At 50.4% G+C, this 26,967-nt stretch overlaps 1 protein-coding gene across 1 annotated transcript in view; it reads right to left on the bottom strand.

Annotated features, from left to right (window-relative positions):
- Positions 1 to 2,881: 2,881 nt before the first annotated feature.
- The window catches only part of MED27 (mediator complex subunit 27), a 208,024-nt gene continuing 183,938 nt past the window's right edge, over positions 2,882 to 26,967 (bottom strand). The window contains exons 6-8 of the mRNA XM_025888310.2: positions 23,299 to 23,340; positions 5,681 to 5,758; positions 2,882 to 3,457 (exon numbers count right to left, since the gene is read on the bottom strand). Coding sequence (XP_025744095.1) covers positions 3,323 to 3,457; positions 5,681 to 5,758; positions 23,299 to 23,340 — 255 coding nt within the window. The 3' untranslated portion in view covers positions 2,882 to 3,322. The remainder of the gene's footprint in view (positions 3,458 to 5,680; positions 5,759 to 23,298; positions 23,341 to 26,967) is intronic.

Here is a 26,967-nt window from a genome sequence, read left to right as displayed (position 1 = left end):
GACCTAAGCCGAAGGCAGACGCTTAACTGACTGAGCCACCCAGGTGTCCCTCGTGTCCGTCTCTTTTTTTTTTAATTTTTAATTTAATTTTTTTTAAGATTTTATTTATTTATTTGAGAGAGAGAGAATGAGAGATAGAGAGCACGAGAGGGAAGAGGGTCAGAGGGAGAAGCAGACTCCCTGCTGAGCAGGGAGCCCGATGTGGGACTTGATCCCGGGACTCCAGGATCATGACCTGAGCCGAAGGCAGTCGCTCAACCAACTGAGCCACGCAGGCGCCCACGTGTCCGTCTCTTGAAGCCCCAAGCATTCACCCTTCCAGACCCACTCACCTTTCCAGACCTCAGTACATTTCCTTTCAGCTTTTCCCTCTCAAGACTGAAGAACATGAGTGCTAGAGTCGGGAAGGCCTTAATGGTTGACTGGCCCAACCCTTGTATTTTTCCTCCTGCTTTTAATTAGGGAAAGATTTTTTAAAAAGTATGTAAAATATGGAAAAAAGTACATAGGGGCACCTGAGTGGCTCAGACAGTTAAGTGTCTGCCTTCGGCTCAGGTCATGGTCCCAGGGTCCCGGGATCGAGCTGCACATCGGGCTCCCTGCTCAGCAGGAAGCCTGCTTCTCCCTCTCCCACTCCCCCTGCTTGTGTTCCTTTTCTCGCTGTCTCTGTCAAATAAATAAATAAAATCTTAAAAAGAAAAGAAAAGAAAAAAAAAAGTATATAAAACATAGAGAACAAAACAGCAAGCATCACCTACATACACAATGCCCAGCCGCAGTGAATGATCAACTCATGGCCAATCTTGTTTCATCCATAAAACCTCACCCTCCAGCTTCCCTCTCTCACGGTCACTGTCAGCCTTCATCTTACAGAAGCTCAAACAGGGTGATAACCAAGGAACGGTGGCTTGTCTGGGCCCCCACCACTGGGAGCAGGGGGCCAGAATTCAGACCCTGGCCGTGCGTGTCCCCTGCCGCTGCTATAACCACATTCCACCTGTGCTAGTATTAATTTAATATTTTTCTCTAACGGTTCCACTTTTCTGCCTAAATACATTTGTTTAGAATGGAAACTTTATAGCTTCCTGTAAATGGGAAACGATCATCATTTGTCACGAATGGAAAGTATCACTAAACATGACACAGAGAAAACAATGTCATTAACTAGAAATTCCTGCCTGCCTGAGGCTCTGAACTCAAGGCCGGCTCGCTCTCTCCTGAACACGGAGGTTGGGAGGTTGGCAGGAGTTAGACCCCCAGTACCAACGGAGACCTTCTCAGATCTGCTACAATCAGGAGGATTCAAACAATTAAAAATCCACATAGCCTTCTCCCAAGGTGATCTACCGTTACCATAATTTCACCAGTGGCCCACCCCCCGCCCCCCATTTCAACACCTCTGACAGGTGCTGTCAGCCAGCTGACAGTCACGACGTACTTGTCATTTCCACGTGCTCCAACCTGGTCAGAGCTGGTCATATTGTCCTCACTGCACACGACAATGCACCCTGGAGTCCCGTGGGGGTCGGTCTATGTACCATTTAAATGTCTTAGAAAAGATGGGCAGCAATGGGACAAGATGTTGCTACAGACCCCACATCCTCAATTCTGGATGTTCTCATAAAGCAACAAACAAGTGTCTTACGAGACCAAAGAAGGGAAGAGACACACAAGCCAGTGAAGCCGTGTTCTGGTCTGTTCCCAGGGACTGTCTGTCCCCTGCTTGACAAGGAGACTCCAGCAGAAGTTGACAGCCCCCTTGGAATAGATGAAAGACGTTTCAGAGCAATGAAAGGCTGGTGTGACCGACTCCCGTGTCATACAGGATTCTCATGAAGGCCTGTGCCGTGGTTTAATGGGCAGCATGTTTTTCTTAGTGTTAGTGGTTCATGAAATAATGGTGCCTCTCATGAGTGATAATAGCTTGAATGTGACGACCGTGGTATTTAGCCTGGAATCACTGGCTGTATGGAAAAAACGTTCTCACTGCCTCTCAACACACCTCCCCAGACTGGGCCCCGGAAGCATGCCCATCTCCTGGAACAGGGGTTCTCACACTGGGGCCCACAGCAGAGTCTCTGGGGGGCTTGTTAACAATCAGATTGTTGGACCCCACTCCCAGGGCATCTTCTTCGGTTGGTTTTTAATCGGCCCCCACGATGCTCCTGCTGCTGGACCACACCTCGAGAGGCACGGTCCTATCCTTTAAGCCTGGTGGGGGTAGGTGGCGAGGGCCCGAGCCATACCAGAACCCAGGTAGGAACCACCCATTCTTTTGGACATCTCAAGAAGGCAGAGTCTCTCTGGCATCTTCATTGCAAAGAGAACATCTGAAGTGTAGGCTGGGCCAGGAAAGCTCTAGGAAACTCCCCCTTCCTTCAAGACCTTCACCAGGTCAATGCTTCTTCACATAAACAGGTTATGGCTTTCAGTGTTGGGGTCAAGGCTCTGCATGAACTCAGCAGACTGGGCTAGCATCTGTTCACAGTGATATTTAGGACAAAACATGGGACAAACAAGCCAGGCGTCCCTCTCATGCCTGCTTACATGTGTTCTAGCTGGTAACACGGGCAGATTCCTTTCCCTTTGGTACGTATGTGTGTTACTGCTTTAGCAGAAAGCAACATCTGTGTGCTTTTTTCCTCAAAAAGAACAATCCATTTTTCAAACTGCAAAAACGTCTTTGAAATGGAGTATTTGCCAACACTGTCCTCTCTCCTAAAAGCAAGAAGCAAGGAAATGTGTCCCCAGAAAGAACAAGGTTTTAAACGCAGACATTACTAAGTGGTTTTTTTCTTCAAAAGGCCCAGATCTGCTCACATGTTCACTCAACTGAGTGTAGAAGGTGCTTTAAGAAACAGGAGACAAAGCCTTGTCCGGGGTACAAAAGGTTTACTGCTTATATATATATAAAAAAAATAAGTTACAAAACAAAACACCCAGCATGACAATATATGTGAACATGGGCTCATTCAAACGATAAGGGCTCGTGAAAATGACTTAGAACACAGACCCAGGAGGATCAATTCGCCGGCGTTGCTAACATACAAAGAAGAACATGCTGCTTAACTTTCTTATTCTGAGTTCTAAAAAGGTCTTCTCTGCCTTCCATAAACCAGTTACAGTGTAGAATTAGTCCGATCAACACAAGATGGAATCTGCTCTGCAAGAGGCTCAACCTTAACGTACGATATGCTTTAGGAACAGGCCGAGTGGCGGTATTGTGTCTGGGCGGGGAGGATAGGTCTGAGCCATCCGACTGAGGGCTTGTCTGGGAAGGTGCTGGGCGGGGCCCACAGGCTGCGCTGGGGCTGGGGCTGGGTCACTGACGGCAGGTGTCATGGAAGGCTTCGAGGGTTCGGAAATCCCTCCATGTCGGGGGAAGGCCATCTTGTAGAAACTTCCCGCAGCGCTGGCACGGGGCCTGGAACAGCTTTATGTAACTTCTTAACCAGGTCTAAAAAGAGAAGTGAGGAGAGAAATAAAAGAAATGGGGTCCGGGTGCTTCCAATGTCATCCTTCCTGTCAAGCCTAATGATCTCGAGGCCAGAGAACTCAAGTTGGCTGTGACCCAAAAGATGGCCCGTGATTTCACCAGAGTGCTGCATGCAGAATCCACGAGGTCACAATGCGGCTGATTTTCACTTCTGGTGCTCCCCCAGCAACCCCACCTGCCACCCCGAGGGAGTTTTTAAGATAGGAATTCTGGCTCTCAGGGGCAGGAAATGCTCCCGAAGGAGTGGCCGTGCACCAGTGCACAGCCTGGGGCTCAGGGCCACACAGAACCAAGTTTCACTCCTGTGTCCCGTGTCTCCTGAAGATGCACAATGATTCTCGCCTTGTTCGCTACTGAGGAGCGGGCACGGACACATGTGGAGGAAGACTTTGCATTGATGACAATGTTCGAACTCTCCACTGAGGTCAACATGCCTTCTTTCTAATTTGATTTCAGAGGTCATCACTCACTGTCACAATGTGGCCCAATGTGCACCTAGGGGAGGGCGGGGACAACCTGGTGCCACCAAATAACATAATAAGCGGCAAATATACACTTGAGTGGTTCAGAGTGCAGAGTTCTCTCGGGCATCATACATAAGGATGAGACTCCCATAACTCAATTCTCAAACTCAAGGAGATTCGCTACCAAAAAAAAAAAAAAAAAAAAAAAAAAAACCCAACAAAAAACCCAACTCACACCCCACAACAATAGGCAAGCAAGTTAGGCAAGTTCTCACTGGGACAGGGGCACATGAATCTCACATTTAATGTCCTCCTGCATTACGTCGATAAGAGAAAACTGTTCTTTGAAGAGGTAGGTCGAGTTTATTGATACAAATCCTTCTATCACATCACAGCTGCCTTCGTGGTGGCAGACTGGGGCCCATCGATACTGTCCCCCTTCCAAAGGCCAGGTGTTTGAGGTTTTGGCAAGAAACTCGAGGAAGTCGATGGATCATTCAGCTGAACTATTTATCCTCCAGTGCTGATCAAATTCAGATCCTCCCCAAATCCCAGAGTCAGTTACCAAAGGGAAACTGGGCATGACAACATGTTAGGTTAAAAAGCAAGACTGTGTATCTGTCCAAAAAAGAAGAGCTTGCCGAAGACTGTCAGCTGACTTGTCCTCTCGACACATGAGACAGCCCCTCATGCGCGGCTCTGCCGAGTGCCCAGGTTTGCTAGCTCGCCCTCCCCAGCGTGGTGAAGTGGATCAATAAGTCAGGTTTGCGTCTTCCAAGAAATGAACTGCAGGTTTTCTAAGAAGCTCACTTGCTGAGGCAAACCGTGATGGGATGAAGTGGATAAACACTACTCCACCTGGCTGTCAACACTGATTTGGACTTGCTAACAGGTAGGTCTTCTGAGTAGGTCTCTAACTGGCAGCATTCCTAGCATGCACTGAAAAGGGAGTTTTAGCCGCCGTGAAAGATGGTGCCTACCGAGGGGAGAGCATGAAGCCATGTCCACATGATGTTGAACACACAGCTGCCAGTTCTGCCCGGCAGGATCTAGCAGAGCTGGCCAATGGCCCTGCTTAGGCCAAACGCTGGTCACGTGACAGCCTTGGGCAGAGCCGTGCAGAGGACTCAGCCCTAGGGGCGGCGGCAAGTTGTGACTTGCAGCGTTTGCTGATTTCCATGGTGCAAATGTTCTGGTTCAATTTCAAGCTACCAATGGTTGAACAAACCAGGTCGCAAAATTCTCAACATGTAACAAGAGCTGGCAGGAGTGGACTCCAACACACCAGGGCAATGGCTGTCTGGCTGTTTTGGGGTCACTCCCCATCCCGAGCTCTAGCTCTGACAATGTACGTCTTGGGGGGGGGCACTGCAAGATCTGTCTTAGTCATTGCTACCTGCTCAGTGCCAAGCACAGGGCCTGGCATAGATCAGGAGCTCAGTAAATATCTTATTGACTAAATCAATGTGGGAAACTGTGTTGGGAGATCACTCCTGAAACCACCATTTGTTCAGCCTGACAGAAAACACCAGTTAATTAAGTGGGAAACGGTTTCTCATAAATCCCTTCCTGGTTTAAAGAAAGCATCGGTTCTACACTGGCCCATCTCCCATTGTGAGGCCCTAGAGGTCCAGAGATGGAACAGCGACCTTCTGAGCTGCCTGCTCACTTGGAGGGAGCCAAGGTTCCCGAAGGAGACTTGACTCGTAAGGCCACTTACCATGAAGGATCTGACCACGACGTCGGGCATCTGGGGCAGCTGATAGTGGAGCAGGGCAGTGGTGGCGTGGTCCGTCACCTGGAACCAAGGATAATGACTGGAGTTAGAAGCCAGTCCAAACCAGCACAGAGAAAACTAAACCAATGCATTCCCTTTCTGTGATAAACCAATCTGCTTCTGAACGCCTCTTGGGGGAAAGGGCATCTAAAATAAAATCTCAAGTACGAAAATTAGTTAGCAAAGTTGGGGAGCAGGGGCAGGGGAAAAGGACTGTTGTAGGCAGAGAGGATGCCAAGTATTCAGGCCTGGAGGTAGGAGGAGTGAGTTCCAGCAACTGGAAACCCAGGCCAGGGGCAGCACCTGAGAGGAGGGGCATGGCCTGAGGCTGGCGGAGAGGGAAAGACCGGCAGACCAAAGACGTTTTTTAGCCAAGTCACCTCAGGATAACACTGCATGGATGCAAAGAAGCTTTTCCACCTGTCCACATTCGACTTCATCTTCACACTGGAACAATGTCCCTGGCAGGGGAACTGATGTTTCTGCTTCCTGTAATTCTCATTCTATCTCACAATTTGTAGTCGTACGAGATTTTATGATTCTGTCACCCAGGATCTGGTCATTTCTGATGATCTTTCCCTTGGGTCTCACAGTTCCTATTACCCTTCGGAGGAGCCTTGCCACTCCAAGTGTGGTCTTCTCTTCCAAAGTTGTGGCCTATTTTCAGCATCCTGGTGGCCCACACCCACTGTCCCCAAACTCCAAGTAGAGGCTTTATCAGCAGGGCTGAGGGCACAACTGCTTTAGGCCTACTAGACGCAACCGGTGACCAGACGGAACGCACACTGGCCTTAAGCCCCCAACTGCTTAATCTCTCTGGGTCTCAATGTCCCTTCTGAGAAACAAAGGAGTAATCTAAGATCCCTTGTAGTTCTGAAATTTGACACCTCAAATTGCTAATGCCTGCCATCAATTAGCAAATTAATAGATGATACCTGATTTGACAGTTGTGTTCAAACTCATGGTTTAGCTGACTGTCTTTACTAGGGATTCTTGTCATTTAGAAATGTGGTTAAAAAGCAAAATGAAACAAACAAAACCCAGGTAAAATGATCAACTTTGAGCAGGAGTAAACATGGGTCTACCTGGCACAGACTTCCCCAGTTTCTAGCTGTCCCCACACACCATGTGATGCGCCAATGGACCTAAGCAGCAGGGGGGCGAAGCAGTCAGGTAGAAGGGATCTGGAGGGGCTGCTCCAGGCTCCACATGGTGAGTTGCAAACGATCCAGAAGTCAGTCTAGCTGTGTCCACACGCAAGGTCAGAGAGGCCACACCCCCAAAGAGTGAGGACACAGGCTCCGTAGCTTACAGAACCTGAGCCTCACTTTCCCTAAATAAATGGCTGTGCATTTATTCCTGGAGGAAGCACCTTCCTCCCAGCCAGGCTGCAGTCCTGCCTGTCTCCTCTCCCTTCTGCTCCTCTCGCCTCTGGATGAGCACTCTTTCCCTGCTGGACTTCTGTGGCCTGCCTGGTGGCTGGTGAACCCACAAGATGATTAGCTCTGTTGGGACAGGGATCAGGCCCATCTCGTTCATGCTACGTCCCCAAGGCCTAGAACATCACCCGGCATTTAGCAGGTGCTCAGTACATATCTGCTGAATCAAGAAATAAACTTAAAAATGCCCACTCACTAAAGGCCACATACCAGGAACATCTGCACCGGCCTTCTTGAAAACACAGCTACAGGTCGCATGTCCAACACTGCTGAGAAATTGTTACCCAAGTGACTTTCAAGATAAGTGGTACTTATCCTTTCAAGTGCAGACTGTTTTTATTTTAAGCATTTCTGACAGACAGCTTTCTAAAATGAGCAACGCTTTTTTTTTAAACAGTAGTAATGATAACTTGGCAAGACGGTGGGTAGTGATCGGTGGGGTGAAATTATGGCTATAGAACACAGCAAAGCAAACTGGGCCCCACGGCCCCTGAGCTTGGAGGCTGCTTCCTGCCCACCCAGACCCCGTGCTAAATAAAACCACCCGTGCAAGTGCCATTTCATGGGAAATTTACAAAAGAAAGAGTTTCTGGAGAATTCCTTCTCCAGCCCCTGCTATTTATTTTGCAATGCTTCTCACAAGCCCTGCCACACGAGTGCTGTCATAGCGGGGCAGCCAGGCCAGCTGCTTGCCGGTGGCCTGCTGTCCTCTGGCTGCGGGTATGCTCCTTTCCCCAGATGTGGAGAGCTCACCACTAGTCCCAGGAGGCCCCTGGGACGGGCCTAGATCCGTCCACTTCAGCAGCCTGAGCACCTGTCCTGGGGCTGGATTCCCCCGGTCATGCTGGCCGCCCAGAAGCCATGGCCCAGGCTGGCCTGCTTTGTTTGGCTGCGTGTTTTCTTTGCAGAATTTTTAACAGGAAGCATTTTATATGACCAACATATAAAAGTCAGCAGGAAACTGAAAGTTAACCGAGGTGGGTGTACTCCCCTTTTCATTTTATAGAAGAGGAGATGGAGACTTCCAGAGGTTGGGCCGGTGGCTAGGTCACACAGCTGAGGAGGGGCAGTGGGTGTTTGAGCCCAGAAGCTGCAAGGCCCAAGCCTGGGCCACCCCTCCCAACAGGAACCCCGGGGCCGGCAACACAGGTTCTGAAAAAGGCCCCATGGGCCCGGGTATCGTCTGCCATGCGTCCCAGCCCAGTGAAGTCCTCGGCGCACCAGAGGCCCGATGAGAAGCCCAGGTCAGGAGATGTGCAATGTGGCTGCCAGACAGCTGGCCGCTCGAGAGCAGAACAACTGAATGAACCAGAAAATGTCCTCCAGGGCCTCCAGCTCCACCACAGCACTGTTTTGGCCTCTGGCTCCCGGAGAGGGCAGCTAACTAGTTTCTCTATTAGTAGATTGGCAATCCGGCCAACTTTAGCCACTTTTTCACAAGGTCCAGTATAAACTACTCCCTTAACTTGCCAAACGGTGCCAGTTTTTCCTCGTGCTGATATGATCATTTAATTTCCCCACTTTTCCATCACTAATGACAGACATCTTAATTGGAAGGAAACAAAGCTGACAGATTTGTTATATTTTCTCTCCCTTCCTCACAAACTCCGCCACTCCTGGTTCTGGGGCTCCTGCGGCCAAACTCCAAAGCACCAGGCTTAGGCATGGCTGTAGAGTGTGGGGAAAATTCACCTACGATAATCTTCCATCTGTCAAAGCGTTCTACCTTTGCTGTTTTCTTGTTTTACACTTTTCAGTAACAAAGTTGTTTTTTTGTTTTGTTTTTTTTTTTGCTCAGCATCTAAGACGTTGAAAAAAACAGGCCCGAGGCAACAAAAACATTTAGCTATTAACTAATTTAAATCTACTCTGTGCCAGCCCAGCCGAGGCTTGGGCCCCAGTGTAATGGCCCCACCGTAAGGTATAGCTCCTAAGATTCCACTGGCAGATCAGAGCCATGCTGCCTGGCGGGGGAGGCTAAGGAAGGACACTAATGCTCCCGGGAGGGGAGGCCATTCATCCCTCCAGTGAGTGAGTTAGGAAAGACCCTAAGAACCGATCAAAGCAGACCTAGAGCAAGGGAGGGAGGAGCAGACAAAGCAGACGAAGTAACAACAGACCAGCGAGTCAGGGGACCCTGCAAAGAAGAGCAGAGGGCAAGTGACACCAGGTAAGCAGCGAGGGTGGGAGAGTTCAGGCACAGAGGGCCAGGGCCACTCAGAAAGCAGTGGGCAGGGGCGCCTGGCAGGCTCAGTTGGTAGAGCGTGCAACTCTTGACCTTGGGGTCGTGAGTTCGAGCCCCACATTGGGGGCAGAGCTTACTTAAAAACAAAACAAAACAAAACAAAAAAACAAAAGCGGTGAGTAGACAGCCACACAGGGGCTTTTCACCTCCAGGCAAGGAACACTGCCGACGCTCCGGCTCAGTCTGGGGTGTGCTCCCCCCTCCAGCTCGTGGCTGGGGGTGACTTTCCCACGGCCTGTCACAGACCTGAGGGGCTCCATCGGTCTCACCTTCAGCTTCCTCTTCCTCTCCTGCCGGCCAGGGTTTACCGAAATTCTGTCCCCAGCTCAAACCGGCAGAGAAGGTCTGCAGGCACCCAAACTGGCGGGGAACTAAGCTCTGAGGGAGAAAGGAATCTTTCAAGAGCCCTTGAAACTGCTGCCAGTCAACACACTGGTGAAGCAGATGCCAGTCAAAACAAGTCTCCCAAAGCTCCTCCACCATACTGTGTGCAAGGAGCTTCTGACGTCTTCAATCCGAGAACGCGAGGGTGCTGGGGCGATCACGAGTTATGTTAGCCAAAGCCAAAGCAGGGCTGCCTGCGGTAAGAGCTGAAGCCCCGCATGAGGTGGTCTACACCACAAGGCTTGGGAGGAGTCGGGGCTTGTGAGCCAGACGGCGTGGGTCTGAGTGCTGTCTGTCACTTACGAGTCACATGACCTTGGACAAGGATTCGATGTGCCAGTGCAGGGAAAGCACTTGAACGGCAGCATCCACCCCACCGTGGGTCTTCCGATCTTTCTCTCACCTAATCCTCACGACCGCAGCGGGAGTGCACTGTGATGAGCCCATTTCCAAGAGAGAGAGGGGTCACGGGAGGTTAAGTGACCGGCCCACTCAAGCAGCTCCAGAGCAGCACGGCAGGAGCCTGGGCCCGGACAGAGGCTGCACACCTAGGCCACCCCCTCCCCAGAAGGGCATGGCCCCCAGGACTCTTAGGGAGGCAGGACTCGGGGCTGGTTTCTTCACTTATGCCCAGCTCTTGCCACTCACACAGCTCTCCCTCTGCCTCTTGCTCGCTGTCACATCCCAGGTGCCCATCCCAACAGGGCCTGACACAGGTGGGCTCTCAAGAGGGTCTCTGGGTGGAGTCTCCCTGCCATGGAGAATGAAGGGGGAGACAGGGCAAACAAGAGCCGGCAGCCTTTGGGCAGGTGCACATATGTTAATTAAGGGAAACCCTAAGTACACTGCTTGAGAATAAAGGGGGGGTGCAAAAGAGAGGGGGAATCCTCCGTTACATTTTGGCATGTCAAGTCCAAATTCTTTTTCCCACTGGCGGCCTCTGGCCAGCCGTGGGGCAGAGAGAACGGGGTAGGGCCGGCAAGGCTACTTTGTGCCAAAGGTCAGCCCCACAGAGCCCGGGTTTCATGGCGACCACAAAGACTCTGTTCTTTATCTGTTGGGGAAGAACAAAGGACGGAGTGGTGACAAACAGAAAGGGTCAGCGAGACATAGGGAGGGGGCAAAAACTCTCGATATGCTATCATTCCCCAGCAGTTTACTCTTCTAAAAAGACAGAATCTGTGGTCCAGATCTTCCTCGACTTACGACGGGGTTACATCCTGATAAATCCACCGTTAAGTTGAAAATGCATTTAATACACTTAACCTGGCCTACCTTACATGTGTTCTGAACACTTATACTCGCCTACAGCTGGGCAGAACCATCTTACGCAAGATGACATAAAATGCAGAGTATCTTATGTCACGTACTGAATACTGTACCGAAAGTGACGCGCAGAACGGTTGTCAGCGGAGGGGTTGGTCACCCTCGTGAAGGCGGGGTTGACCGAGGGCCGCAGCTGCTGCCCAGCCTCACGAGAGAGTATCATACCACTCGCTCAGTGCCAGCTTGAGATCCAAATTCAAACTTCTAAGTACTGTTTCTACTGAATGTGTGTTGCTTTCACACCATTCGAAGGTCGAAAAATCCTAAGTTGAAAGACTGTAAGTCAGGGACCGGCTGTACTGCATTACTTGGTGGCCCAGGGCTTGTACTCAGGGATTCCTGGGCTCGCCCAGGCTGTAGGCATCACCCTGCCTATGTGCAGGCCTCCAGGCCAGGGTGGAGAGCTGGCTGAGCAGCAGAGGCGAGGCGCACAGAAGTGAGGTGGTACCCGGGGCACCGTCCCTCAGCTTCTAAAAGGGAGCCCAGGGCGCCTGGGTGCCTCAGTTGGTTGGGCGGCTGCCTTCGGCTCAGGTCATGATCCTGGAGTCCCGGGATCGAGTCCCGCATCGGGCTCCCTGCTCAGCAGGGAGTCTGCTTCTCCCTCTGACCCTCTTCCCTCTTATGGTATCTCTCATTCTCTGTCTCTCAAATAAATAAATAAAATCTTTAAAAAAAAAAAAAAAGGGAGCCCAGGCTGGGGGCCAGGAAGTGTGTGGTCACAAAGCTCCCCAAGGTGACTGTGACGTCTGCGACGTCAGCAGCATTAGGGGCCACAGAGGAACAGGCCGCTGTGGGCCACTGCCTGCTTCCCACCAGCAGGGCGAGGGCTGCGGCCAGGGGGCGCTGAGCTAGCTCTGGGCTCTGGTGGTCACACCGCACTTCCTGCTGCGTTGGGCTGATGGCACGGAGCCAAATATTTGCCAGCACACAGCCCGTGAGGCCCACGGCCGCCCCCGCTACGCCAGCAGAGCTGAGGCTTCTATTAAAAGTGTGTCCCACAAGATTAATGGGGAAAGTTAAGTACCCAAGTGTTTAGGAGTTGCTTATTTTAAAAGAGAAGCCAGGTAGAGACCCAGATTCTGGCTTCCCTCCAGCCAATACCTGCTTCTACATACTCCGAAGAGAACATTCTCTCTGGCCTACATTAACATAACCAAAGGCAGCGTGCCGGGAAAGGTGATGTGGAGCTGTCGAGAGACAGGGTTCAGTCCTGGATTCATCACTAATTAGCTGGGTGACCTTGGTTGCATCACTCTCCCTGCTGGCCCTGGTAAAGGAGCATGAGGCTGGGATCACTGGCACCCCTGGGTTTAGGTTTTCAGCGGACGCTGCTGGAGGGCCTGGCTGCACGCCCTGAGGGTACATCTGTGCGGAGCTCCACCCTCAGGCCAACCAGCGGTAACATTAAAGCTCTTTGTTCTAATAAAAAGGAAGAGCCGATCTGCCCCATTCCAGGAACCCACCCGCTGCTCTGATGTGACCTTCTATCACCCCACCTAGTCCTCAGCTTCTGGGCCAGTTACAAAGAGCTTGGAGAACCCAGCTCAGAACCAGGGAGACTGTCAGAGCAGCACGACTCCTGGTGCTAGAAGCCTCTTCCCATCTTGATGGGCTTCAAAGAGACTCTGGAGCACAAACCAAACATTTGCCACTTGGTTGTACACATGCTGCAAGTCAAAGAATAAAAAGGAACTTTCATTCACTGGATATACTTGAGTGCTCCATAAGGAGATGAGCCCAAGAGTTTGGGGTCTCTACTCAGGGTTCTGCCAAGGACAGACCCACCCTTAAGGAGAGGGGCACTGGGAACGTCTCAGAATGAGAACATTCTGTGTGGGTCCAGGAGTCAAAGATGTGAACCTCATGTGTTAAAATGTTTAAAGAGACCATAATTCCTGCCAGCAACACTGCTCCGAGGAGGAGCACTTGCTTTATGAAGAATATTTAAAACAGTCCCAGAAGTACTCATTCCATGAAAAGAGAAGTCATCAGTATTTCAAAATGGAAATGCTATGAAGTCAGTCCTGAAAGTGCTGGGGGTGATGGGGAATGGAGCAGGGACACGCTTCTAAAACCGGGATAAAAGTACAGTAGAGCGGAAGGAGGTTGTTTCATTTTTATTATGCGGCCCAAATCTCTAATCTGCACCCTGGATTTGTATGCCGCAGGTTCACCAGGCCTGCAGGCCTGAGGAAGAAGCACTGCAGTCCGGGGGGACTGGGCATTACTTAGACAAGATCAATACTTCCCTCTCTGCTCGATGAAAGGGCCATCGGCCTGGGCTTTGAAGGGCTTCTAACTGTCCCCTGGAGCCTGGTGGCACTGCCAGGGGTGAGAGCAGAGGCCAGGGCTGTCCGGGTGGGAACTGGACAGATGAAGAAGGACCCTGCTGCTCCATCTTGCTGGAAAAGTGGCCATGGTTTCGAGATCAAGCTCTGTCTGAGAAGGGTTAAGACCTTGTCTATAAAGTACTGAACACAGCCTGTGGCATATGCCAGGGCTGCCATAAAGGAGTTTTTGGTTTGGTTTGGGGGTTTCACTCCAATCTCTTTAAAGTTGCAGCCAAGATGCCACGGACACCCTGCAGGGAAGCCCCCGAGCTCCCTGGATCTGAGTGCAGACTGGTGGCAGATGGCCTCCAGAGGCAAAACAACAATGACAACCCGCCCCGCCCCCCCACCCCCCGGAACCTGCAGGGAACTTGGAAACACCATGGAAAGGGGTGTGAGGGCCTCGATGAACCAGGTCCCAGCTTTGTCTCCCCCCAGCCCCATGACAGGCTCCCACACTGCCAGCCGCTCCAAGGATTCCTCTCCCAAACCTGCTTTCCCGACTGCTCTGAGCTCAAGCGTGGGATGCTCCTCCCCTGAAGCCCTTCTGTCCCTTGGCCTGTAGCCCCGGCAGCACCTGTGGACAGCCCAGCCCTGCGCTTGCCTGACCGTGACCAGGAGCCCGGCCTCACCCCAGGCTGTGCTCTCTGTGAGGACGGGGCCACGCTGGGCTCGTGTACCCTCCGGGGGCCTAGCTCAGGGCATCCACGGAGAGGAGAGTGCTCAAAAAGGTGGCACTGCACTGGTGCCACGCACCTGACGGGACCCTGAGTGAACGAGAGAGAAGGCGGGATTCTACTGATTTACTTTTGGCCAGGGGTGTTCCCTAGGGGAGCAGATCGAAAGGGGGTTTGGGAGTGGGAAAAGCTGAGGTCGTGGGGCTCGGTGGGGAGGAGGGCCTGGGTGAACAGGGAAACCCCCGAGTGGCCACAAGGGAACTCTCCAGAGTCCCGACCAGCCTCATTCTGCCAAAGCCCTTGTGCGGGGCTGAGAGGAGCTGCACACAAAAGGTCCTTGACATTTCCCAGGATTAAGGAATTAAAGCTCTTCATTTAGATGAACGAATAAAAGTTCAACGCTTTCCAGATGGTAAAATGCCAGATTCTGTTGCTGGCTGCCAGCAAAGTCCAAGCCCCAAAGATACCTGAATTGTTCTGTACCCGCTTGGTGTGACGTTATTTTCTGCAGGAACAGCCTTGCAGTTAGAGAAACACATCCAGAGACATCTGGGCTCCCAAGACAATCCAGACCATCCCACCTACTTCCCTACCAAAGCCGAGGCAGCTGCAGGGGAAAGAACCCGGTGTGCAGAGCTGGGAGGGCACCCCGCCTTGTGTGCAGGGTGCTGGGCGGGGCGGACACAGGGTCAGGGCGGAACACATGGCTCTTGGGCGCCTTCTGGTGATCACCAGAGGTGCCACGGGCCCTCTCGGGACACGAGGGAACGTTCCAGGTCCTGGGATTGTGATTCCGTATCAGCACGTCAGGGCACTGCTGGGGGGTTGTAATTCCAGGTGCCTTGTTCCCTGTGTAGCTCACTTTCTGACCAGGATGGGAGATCCTCTGCCTGGAGAAAGAGGAACACGGTGGTTGCTTCGGTGGGAGTGTGTGGGGCTGTCATGGCAGATCCCCTACCGTAAAGCGGGCGGTGGATTCTGAGTTCCGTGGCCTTCCCCTGACATGGGAACAGCGGCTGTCACGCACTGACCACTTCCTTTGGGCACAACCACAGCGCCCAGCACTCCACACGGAATCCTCACAGCACGCACCCCACGAGGTAGGTTCTACTACTGCCCCTTTTTGTGGCCAAGGGACCTGAAGCCCGGAGAGAGGCTACATCCCCAGCTGGCCAGTTCACACACGGCAGAGCTGGATGCACATCCAGGCCCATCTGACTCCAGAACCTGAGGCTTCACATCTGTGTCCACTGTGCAGAGACCATGGAGAGGCGACCGTGAAGACAGGAGAAGATGTGAGCAGTGGTCCTCAAGGCGAGAGACTGGCGGAAGGTGGACAGCTTCCTGGAGAGGAGAGTGCTCACTGCCAACAAGCACCTGAGAGAAGCGGGGTGTGCCACGGACTGGAAGTTCACCTTACACTTCATGCCTGTGGACTCAACCTCACCCCATTTCTGTGAGGCAGGGACTCGTATGATGTCCATTTTACATATGGGGAGACTGAGGCAAGTGAGACCACACAGGGAGCAGTGGTCAGTCGGGGACTGAACACACGGCAGAATGGCTCTCAGCCACTGCCTCTCCCAGGAAAGGTCACCGTGGGGAATGTGGGCCAGGGCCCGAGAAAGGGGGGCAGGCTCAGTGCAGGAGAGCCGCCTTGCAGCGTGAGGTAGCCTGCTGGGCTGTGGGAACGGGGACTGGGCAATGGTGGGCGGCCAGGCTTCCCAGAAGCCGTTGCTGGATTCTGACCTGGGGTATCCCGAGGCTCATGTGAGCCCTCAGGAAGAAACGAGCTCCAGAATCAAGACCGACTCCTCTGGGACTCCTCTAATGCAGAGAGCCATGAACCAGCAGGATGGGCCCGAGCTTTCCTGTTCCACTCCAACCGTGAAACTGGGTACCTGTGAGGACCCGAACAAGGCTCTTGGCCATTACCATGCTCAGCGGGGGTGGAGGGAGCCTTGCGGATGGAAGGTATTGGGGTATCATAAGGGGAAAATCCATGATCCAATCTATTCTGGGTTTTTAGAAGCTTGTGAATATTCAAGCCTGCCCCTGAAGAGAAAAGGTGGTGATAAAAGGCAGTAGGGGGAGGGGAATGATCCCTCCCAGCCATTCTCAGCACCCATGGCCCCTGGGGCTGACACTCCACAACATCCACTCCCATTTTCCTTCTGCTTATCCAACCTGGTCAATCCAGCCCAGCTCTCAGCTTAGGAAATGCCACCCCGGAGATGACCCTGGGATTGTCTGCCACCTCTCCTTCCCTGAAGTGCGTCGACAGCTTGATGATACTGGGTTCCAGCGGGCCTTGCTCCCGCACTGTCCCTTGTCTGGAGTCTGCCCACTTGCCCTCACATTGGTGAGAGGCGTGCCTGCGATTTTCTCTGTCTGGGAGCAACAAGACACACTTATGAGGCAGCCATGGGATGCACGGAAACAGCGCCAAGTGCCACCATATCTGGTCTAAAAAAGTAAGTTCTCCTCCTTGAGAAAAGTTAATCGGGATTTAAGAGAAAAGGGCACTTGTCAGAATGACGGGATCTGGAAAAAGCAGAGGTCCCTTCTACAACACAAAAGAGACCCCTTTTCGGAGGCTGCAGAACCCTTCTAGGTGTGGGGGCCTCTGCCGACGGCCTCACCTAAGCAGGACACTGAGCGAGGGCAGGGATGGAGATGTGGCACCAGGGCTTTGAGATCTGGCCACAGCTGTAGGCGCTTCCAGGTCTTTGTGGCATTTCAGGGGGGCTTTCGGAAAGGAACGTAAATGAGCCGGTAGGAAGAAATTTTAGATATTACAGAGGAGAACGAAAATAACTATTTATTGAGCTTCTTCAGCGACGTGCAATGCTGCAGCAGGTACACACACTCCAATGAGACACGCCACACGGCCTCCTTCAGAAGAGCTAGTCTCGTCCTCTGGGAACCATCCGTCCTTGGGATGGCTCCCTTTCCTGGGACCTGGGATTAGTAACAAGTGAGGTTTATCATGTACCACTTGGGCAGGCACTCAACTTGTGGGAGGTATTCAATGGATCCCAAATTTCAGAGCAGTGACTCTTCTCTGGACGACTCCGTCTCTTGTGTGGAAAAGCCCCGGGTGGCCACTCAGTTGGGTGAGTGAGTGACACCCCCTAACAAAGTCTGTGCGAGGCCAAGGCCAGGTCTTTGTGTCCGAGTATGAATGAGTGAGGGGATGTCTGAGGAAGCGGATACTCTCCGCCACTGGACAACCCACCCGTCCGCAGCGAAGTTCTGATGGCACAGCCCCGAGAGAGCCGCTCTTCCCTCCGAAGCTTCTGGAACGACTGTGGGCTCCGAGCCGGACGTGCATGGGCGATGACTCTTGTGCTTCCCTCCGAGTGGCAATGCTCCGGAGGATGTGCTGGTCCCTCTGGTACTGCTTCTCCCAACACACCTGCCTGTCTGCGGCCGCACACACGTCCCACCTCTTTCCTCAGCCTCCCTGCCGAGACTTAACGCAGTAAGTAGCTGCAGATTTGCTCTCACTCTCCCTAAGCTGCTGGATGAAAATGCACAGTGTTTTGAAATGAGGAGGTTAAAGATCAAAACAGCGACTGCCCCTGCAGAGTTTAAATGTCAGAAAAATATGAACACGCCTGAAACCCTTCCTGGCCCTTTGTGCTTCTGCCCTTTCAGATGGCTCCCCTATTTCTAAGTCCCATTCTCTGAGTCTGCTCTGCTGGAGACACGCGGGCTATAAAAAGCCGCTTCACCCTAGGACGAAGTGCACCGAGCCCCCGGGGCACCACAGTGAACGACGGGAACCTGTCGGCAGCCACGGCCCCACAGCAAGCTGTCCCTGGCCGTCCACCGCTTCCCTGCGCCAGGGTAAGGGGTCTAATGAGGAAGAGGGAAAGGGCTTGCTGACAGTCCCCACTGCAGACAAAAGGCAGGCCACATTTCATTTCATGGGCTCAGATTTGTGACAGGACCTCGTGAGCTTGTCTTTTAACCCAGGGAGTCCCACGTGCACGGCCCGAGGAGAATGTGACAGGTGTGCGCTTCCATTCTCTTAGCTCCTGACATTCTTTTCCAGGAATGAAAAGGCAAGTGGAAGCTCGGGTGGGCTCCAGTGAGGCAGCCCTCCTCCCACCACCTTGCTTTGTCACAGTGAGGGAAAAGAGCTGGGAGGGGTCCCACCTTCGAGCAGGCCTCTCTCCGCAGCCGCTGCCGCTGTGCTTGTGGGCAGGGAAACACACACACAGTCCGTAGTAATTGCGACCACATAATAAACGCCAAAGAAAGGAAGTCCTGGGGTTCTACACCAGAGCAATGCCGGGAGAGCGTTCCTCCAACCATACGGGGAGGGCCCAGGACTCCCGTCTCTGATCGCCATGGTGAGCACATTCGGGAACTGTGTTCGGCTGGAGAGATCCCTTCTTACCGATGACCAAGGTTCCTCCCTGACCATGTCACTGTGGCCTGAAAATGCGCTTCCCTCCTGTTTCAGGTTGAACCTTTCAGACAACGTAGACAACTAGGCCTCCCCTTCCCAGTCTCCGTGCATGGGTGTGAGCAGACCGACAGGCAGGAGGGAATGTTTACCGCAGTGCTCTGAGTGCCTTTGTGGGAAACGCGAGCAGTAACATCCATCAGGACAACCAAAATTTAAGTGGGTGGACAAGAAGCAAATAGGATTCTGAGAAAAAGCTGAGACTAAAAAGCAGAGTTTAGAAATGCTGCCCGCTAATCCTTCTCTTTTGGCATTTTGAGTTGGAGATGCTGCCCACCGTCCCGTAAATCGTACCAGGCTTCCAGAGTCTACAATAGACAAGTGGTCCCAGCTTTGTTTTCATTGTGCGGTCTGTCCTCTGTCCACCAATGCGGCCTGAGACTAACAGAAAAATAAGCACCAGACCGTCCTGCCTCTTTGTGAGGCCACCCTACATGTCCTCCATCCTCCCCACCCGCATCTCCCGCAAGTGCATGACTTTGTCTTCAAACAAAATACCCAACCCCTTCCGTGTGATGATGATTAGCTGAAAGCTTTACTGCTAAAAGACGGAAGTTTAATTCTGTACTACATTATTTTCCAATATATTCTTTACTTTGGCAGCAAAAAGACAATGTTTTAGTAGGGAAGACAGAAGACTCCTTAATTCACTGACTCTTACCTGCCCCTGGAACAGGAAAAGGACTTCATTACGTGTAGTCAGTTATAACCAGAGAGCACTTCTCCTGTCCCCAAACTGTGGTTCTTTAATTGAGTACAGGTCAGTATCAGGTCGAGTCCATTTAGTTAAAAATAGGTGAAGGTAGGGATGATGACGGGTTTCCAGAAAGGGCTCTGCCCACACACAGACAACATGCCATTCAGCAGGTGAGGTAAAATCCCCATCCCTACAGACGCACCCGCTCTCACTGCTTCAGACCCACCACACAGACTGCAAGGGAGGAACTGGCCGGTGTGCCCACGTCTCTCCGACTAGACTAATGTCAGATTTTAAACGCTGCTTTAGTGTGTGTTTGTAGTTTTAAACAAATACATAGAGCGCTTGGCAGGTTATTTTTAGGGGAGGTAGAATAAAAATATAGCGCTGTCTCTCCACATCTATGCTTCACCAAATCTGTGTTTCACACATTTTATGACTTCCCAATAAACTTTCTGCTTGCATTCAAAAATACTTAATACTACACAGAACATTTAAAAAAGTATCTACGCAAAGGCAAGCATGTGCAAGCCCCTCCCTCACAAAGGGTATTTGAATGGAAATCGGACCATTGTTAAAAGACCAGTGAGGGTCTGCAATGCTCATGGCTCCCCGAAGCCACGGCCGGCCTGCCTTTGTGGGGCCCGAAGGAGGTAACTCATTGCACTACCACAGAGGACACAGAGATAAACCAGGCAAAAGACCCAAAAGTGCTTTAATGTTTCTCACTATTAAAGTGAAATATGATGCCGATAATGACCAGTGTTCTTTCTCTTTAGAATGCTTTTCCACCAGCTGCTAGGGAAGAACACAACAAAGCAGCCAGCATGGACAAAGCTATTAGCATTTAAGGCTGAGACTTTAGGCATACCGAGCAAGTAAATGCCTCAGGTATGGTCACTTAGATGAGAAGGCTAAGATTCAAATATAGCTGCCTGTCCTAAAGCCTACCTATGACCACACACACCTTCCCTTCAGGCTCTGGACCAATTTTCTCTGCTATGCTTCTCGCTAGCTCAGCTGGGCAGAGGAGTGTTAGAAGAGTCAAGATGATGGTTTTCTTTTCAAGGTAAACTTAATTTTGGACTAAAAAGGTTGCCAAGGTGGTACACACATCTCCCATGTACCCCTTGCCCAGTTTCCCCCACTGCTGACACCTGTCATGACCCGGCCCCTTCGGCACAGCTAAGAAACCAACACTGGTTACTTGTTAGTGACGAAGCTCATTTTCTCATTAATCTCTGTCTCAGGATCGAACCCAGGACAGCATGTTGTATTTAACTGTGATCAGACTGGGGAATTTTAATGCTTTTGCAGGCTCTCTAAATGTGTGGCACTGGGCCTCAGACTCCTCTCCCAGCTGCAGGCATCCGTCCTTGGCCTAGCCTTTCATGCAGAAGGTCCGGGAACAATGTGAAGTGATGTAGTAAACACCATTACAGAGCTGGTCCATTATGCTGCTTTGATACACAAGCCCTATGCTCACTGCTTAATGGGGACGGGGTTTCCTTTTGGGGTGATGAAAAGGTTTTGGAACTAGACGGGGGGATATTCCACTACACCATGAAAGTCATGGAATTGTGTTATGTGAATTTCCCCTCAATTAAAAAAAAAAGTTCTATGCTTTCTCTCTAAGCTACCTGGCATTCCTTAGACATAACTATTAATGAAGTGGAAACGATTTGGGCTCAGCTTTCAAAGTCATGTCCCTCCTCTGCACCACATAAAATCCGAATTCTGTCCCCGGACCTAGAGGCCCCTGCCCACCCGCGGCTCTGCCCCTGTACCCCACAGCACTCCCTCCCGGCCCACGGCATGCTCTGATCACACAGGCTTCCAACGGCTCTCAGGATGTGTGCTCCTCAGCACAAGCTTGGTGGGCTGCTGCCGCCACTGCCTGGGACTCTCCTCCCGCAGCTTTTCAAGTGACCGGTTCCTTCTCATGAGCAGCCTGTCTTGGTTTAGGTCTTGCCCCACAAAGGCCTCCTGTGACTGCCCCAACGTGACAGGCCCCTCCTGTTGTTCTTAACTGCAGCCCCCTGGTTAACACCCTGGAGTTACCTTCCTTCTTTCTTGTGCCTCCTTGTCTGTCTGGTTTCCCCTCGTATTCCTAGCACCTAGCAGAGTGCCTGGCTCACGCCGTTGAGCTGGATGGGGCACCGAATGAAATTACAAGCAACCCCACCAAGTGTGCCACTGGACGAAAGCAGAGACAGAGGCGGGATGAGAGCAGACGAAAGCAGCTGGTGTCCTGCAGGGGAGCTGGCCTCCTGCAGGGGTGTTACAGGGTGGTGGGAGCCCTTGTAAGCTCCAGGTGCTGAGCTGCTCTGGGGAAGGGCCCCTTCTACCATCAAAAGCCGGGAAAGGATTTCCTCTAGTCACATTTCTTCTGACAGCTCCCCAAAATAGCATTTCACGAGGAAGCCTGACATCAGACAAAGAGGTGACCAGACACTAGAGTGGCGGAGGTGGGGAGAGGGGTGAGGACAGGGCCAGCCCGCCTCCCTCAGCCCATACTAGGCACCTGTGTAGACCACGGGGCTCTGACAAACTGAGCTTAAAAACTGGGTGAGCGTGGAACAACTCAAAAGCCTCTGCTTTTTGTTTTTGTTTAAGGTATGATTTCCATACAGCAAAATTCACCCTTTGTAGGTGTGAGATAATAGAAAAAGAATAAATATATTGCTTGATCTCTACCCCCGGTTCCTGGCATAGAGTTCCCGAAACCCTCATAATTTCCTAAGTGATAAGAGCACTAGGGGCATCTCTTGTTCTAACAAGGCAACTCTGGGTGGGCACCTGGATGGGGGCTGGTCACCAGGAAGACCAAGCCATAATTAGGGTAATCAGAGTCTTAGAATTTTCTGTCTCATCCCCCATCCTCCAGAGAAGGGGAGTGGGGCTGGAAATCGAGTTAATGATCAGTTATGTCTATATGAGGAAGGCTCCATAAAATCCCAGCAGTATGGGGTTCAGAGAGCTTCCAGACTAGACAACACAACGCCGGAAGAGTGATGCACCCCAACTCCATGGGGACCAAAACTCCTGCGCTTGAGGCCCTCCCACATCTTGCTCTATGTATCTCTCCGTCTGGCGGTTCATCTGTATCCTTTATCATGTCCTTTAATAAACCGGTAAACCTAAGTAAGCATTTCCCCGGGTTCTGGGAGCTGCTCTGGTGAACTGACAGAGCCTGAGGAGGGGGCACGGGAACCTCTGATCTACTGCCACGAGGGCAGAAGCAGAGATAACGGAACTTGTGACTGGGGTCTGTAGCTCCGGGGAGATCGTGTCAGGCTGAGTTAAACTGGAGGACACCCAGCTTGTGTCCTGTTACTGTGGGGCAAACCCCCATATGTTCAGTGACCAGGAGGAAGCAGAAGTGAATTGTTTTATGTGCACAGTAATGGAGATTCACTGGAGACAAACACAGGAGGGAAGAACCGGGGTCTTCCCTACACAGGAAGGAAAGCACAGTTTTCCTCTAGAGTAGGTATATTAGTTCCATGAGTTTGGGAACATAATACAATGTGTAATCACCACCACAATTAAGATACAGAATATTCCCATCACCCCGACACATTTCCTCTTGCCCCTTTGGGCACAATCTCCTCCCCGGACTCCCAGCCCCTGGACACCACCAATCTGATTTCTGTCTCTAAGGTTTTACCTTTCCAGAATGTCATATGAATGGAATCATACTGTGAGCAGCCTTTTGTGTCTGGCTTTTTTCACTCTTTTGGGGATGGGTTAGCCTGGTGGTGGGTATCAAAGAGGGCACGTATTGAATGGAGCACTGGGTGTTATACACAAACAATGAATCATAGAGAACACTACCTCAAAAACTAATGATGTAATGTATGGTGATTAACATAATAAAATAAAGTTTAAAAAAAAAGGCTCTAACTTAAGACCAATGTTTATACCTTCGAGCATTCGTATTTCCCTTCCTGACTCTTAAGTAAGAAGCAAAAAGTAAAGCTTACCTTCTGGAATACTTGATAGTTGGATTTGGACCATATATCAAGCTGGGGGGAAAGAGATAAAGCATCATCAGCATCAATTTTAGAATTGTGGACTTCGAGAGATGACGTTGTAACTACTGTTACAACCATCAGCTTGAAATAATAAACATAATTATGGAATTAACAGAATCGTGGCACTGCATGTGCATCTTAAATGTCCTGCTTGAATTTCTTCTCTCTCAACCTGTCAGTGATTTAAGGAAACCAACAGAAGGGATATAGGGAAGTGAGTGTGAGATACCTGTTGCATCCAAGGCCACATGAGTGGAGCCCCTGGCTCTCTTTTCTAACCTGACTCCTACCATGGTTCTCTTGCATGCCAACGTCAATCCTGCCTCAGGGCCTTTGCACGGATTTCTTTTTCCCCACAAACACTTACAGGGCTCCTCTTAATTTTCTTTAGTTCAAACATCACCTTATTAGAGAGTCATTTTCCAGTTACCCCGTCTAAAATACTATTTCCATACCTGTTGTCGTCTTGATTCTCATTATCTTTTCAAAAATTTGAGATTTTCATTGCACTTAAAACCACCTGGTACTTTATTTCGTTTGCTTATGTTGTCCTGATGTGGGACCTAGCACGTCACAGGCATCAGTAGGTCCCTGCTGAGTGGAGGAAAATTAGCAGCTACCAGCTCCTGAGCACCTGCTCCACGCCAGTTGTCACACGAGGCCCTCCACACACACTCGCTCATTTAATCCCTAGAACAAACCAATGCGGCTGGTCCCACTAGCAACCTTACCTTCCAGGTGATGAGACAATGGTTCAGAGCCATTCAATTGTCCATGGCTTCTTATGGATGGTCTCCCCTGATGATGCTCAAACTTGGCTGGCATCAGAAGCTGCTGGGGGGATATTTTTTGTATTTTGATATACAGATTCCCTGGTTCCTCCCCTGGAGTGTCTGAATTAGTAAGTTTACAGTGGGCCTGAGCATCTGTTCATCTGTTCGTCTGTTTGCTCCCCAAGCAGTGGTATAACTGTGATGGCTGGTCAGGCCAGGGACCCTTGATCGAGGGCACCCCTGCCTCACAAATGAGGAAACTGGAGGTCGTGGCTAGGGCTCGGAGTCAACCGGGTTCATCCTCTTCGGGCTACACTGGGTCTTGCACAGAGCATGTCAGTAGCTTAATCTAACCAAAAGGATTTTTGTTTTACAATTTTGTATGGTAAGTCAATGCATTCTCATTGTTCTGTGAGTTTATACTTATAAATTAAGTAGAGCAAAAACAGAATTATCCCCAATACAGTGCTGGGAGATAGCTTAAGGATAGTGCAGATTAGAAGAGTCAGTATGTCCCACAGGTGCTAAAAAGTCACCTGTAATATGTGAGTTCCAGAGCTGAACAAATTGAAACACCTGCTCAACGGGCCTCTTGGAACCTGCCTTTGGGGTTGGCCAGTGGTCAACGTAGAAACCTGAGATACGACTGTATGGCCTATAGGTTGTGTTATTGATTTTGGAGCCCCTGGGAACATGAGAAGCAATCACACAGGAAGGTTCCTCTAAGAAGACAGGAAGTGAAGTGTTGCACTTGACATGGGGCAGTTCGGAGTTCTGTTTTTGTTCTGAGGAAAACACCAAAACCTGGTTTTCTGAAAATGGCCCTTGGAATTGAGAGGTGGTCTGTGCACAGGCACACATTCACTTCTCCCCGGCTTCTTCCTGTTCAGAATGAGTGCAATGTACACTGCACTGTGTCTGAGAACGTTCAGGCCACAGAGGAGGTTTAGAGGATTCTGAGAGGGTCCCCCTGGACCTCTGTGGGGCTCCTGCTGGAGAGGGCCAGGATTAGCAGATCCAAGCCCAGGAAAAGTACTGGAAGAACTCTGCCTGAACATTCACTCGAATGGGTCCACCTCTCCCTAACCCCTCTCGTGTTACCACATCCTTCCTGGATTTCCAGAGAAGCCCCTAACTGACCCCTCTCCTACTCTGGCTAAACTGCTCTTCAGAAAGGTGGTATCAATTTTCAGTCACTGTACTCCACCACCCCCTTCAGCCACTTGATTAAAAAAAAAATCTTTAGGCATTAGAATTTTAATTTGGTAGGCTAGCAATTTGTAGGGGGAAAAGTGACATGTTACCTCCAGATAACTCTGAAGGAAACCTCAAAAGAAGGTTTCCTTCATATGGTATGAATGCCCCACACTGTCAATTCTGTTGAAGAAAACTGCTGGCCAGCCGGTCATCCTGGGGAGGAGAAGGCAGGTTCCTACTGTTCCTCAGTGCCGCAGTGGGGCCCAGGGCTTAAAAAATGCAGCACTTAAAGATTATTCAGAGACTGCAGAATGAATAAGAATGATTTTTTGTATCTCTTAGTTCTGCCAAATCACTGCCAAGATGACAGGGAGATGCCAAAGATTCTAAATCTAAATTTTAGGAAGAGTAACATCAGTGTCTCAACTTGGAACTCACACAGGTCTCCTTCCTTTGGAAGCCGGTAGCTGTTTCTTTTGAGGTTCTCCACTGTTTATCCTTCCTGCCTGTTCCCAACATACATAGGCAGACCAAGGCATAAACACGGGGCCATGGAAAAAGAGAAAAGGAAGAAGCTGCATATAAACCGAAAAGTTAGTTTTTATTTAAAAGAGAAAATTATTTAAAAAATTATTTAAATTTTAAATTTATTTTTTAATTTAATTTAAATTTTAAATTAATTAATTAATTAAATTTATAAATTAAATAAATTTATATTTTAATTTATTTAAATAAAAAATTATTTAAATATTATTTAAAAAAAGAAAACAAACCCAACTCTTCAGCATCGGCAGAATGTTTTAATAGAGAAATCATCCAGGGAGAAATACGCACAAGTTTAATTAAGAGATGGACTCTCCAGCCTAATTGTGGCTTCTCAAAACACACCACGCTCATTCAAAGTGAGCGTGCTGCTCTTTTTGAAAGGCAGTTTAAATAGATAATTCAGGACCCTAGGGAAGAGCCGCAGCCATCTGGGGCAGCAGGATGTCGGACAATACGCCCTACGTACCAGGTGCACACGGGTAAGAAAGGGAGCCGGTAACAATGGGTTCCCCTATTGCTGCGAAGGCACAGCAGGCCGTTTGTACTTGATTTTCTGCTAGATTTATGCCAAAGAAAGCCATTTAAGGGAGCGTTCTGGAGTCAGTGCCCTGCCTCTCCTCAGGGCCAGGAAGATTTCAGAAATTCATTTCAGGGAGCCCGGACTGATCCCAGTGAATATTTATTAGCTTCAGCTTATTTACCGCAAAGGCAGACATGGCTACCAATTTTTTTTCTGGCTGTGATATTCAAAAAGGAGCATTCTGGAAGCTATAAACTTTCAGCCTGATGAATGGGAAATTATTCTGAACTACAATGTCAGGGAAAGAAAGTAAAGCACCTCTCAGTATTCTGGGCAAGCGTTAGAAAGATCTTAAAATGGAAAAGCCAACCTTACGGTAATTTGGTAGCTGAATCTGCAGTCTTCGGAGTAGCCTCTGGGACTCAGGACTGGAATGAATATTTTAGGGGTAGGAATGTGCTCTGTTCTTGGGTAAAATGGAAACAAACCCCACAGATGACCAACTGCCCTAGCACAGACATATCTGTTCTCAGGTTAAACATCAAGACGTCAAAGGTCCTCTCAACCAATGAGAATGGTGAC

This window comes from Callorhinus ursinus, unplaced genomic scaffold (assembly GCF_003265705.2).
Source record: "Callorhinus ursinus isolate GAN/ISIS: 27379988/994484 unplaced genomic scaffold, GSC_fseal_2.0 scaffold24, whole genome shotgun sequence".
NCBI lineage: Eukaryota > Metazoa > Chordata > Mammalia > Carnivora > Otariidae > Callorhinus > Callorhinus ursinus.
This window is presented reverse-complemented; position numbering and strand designations above follow the sequence as displayed.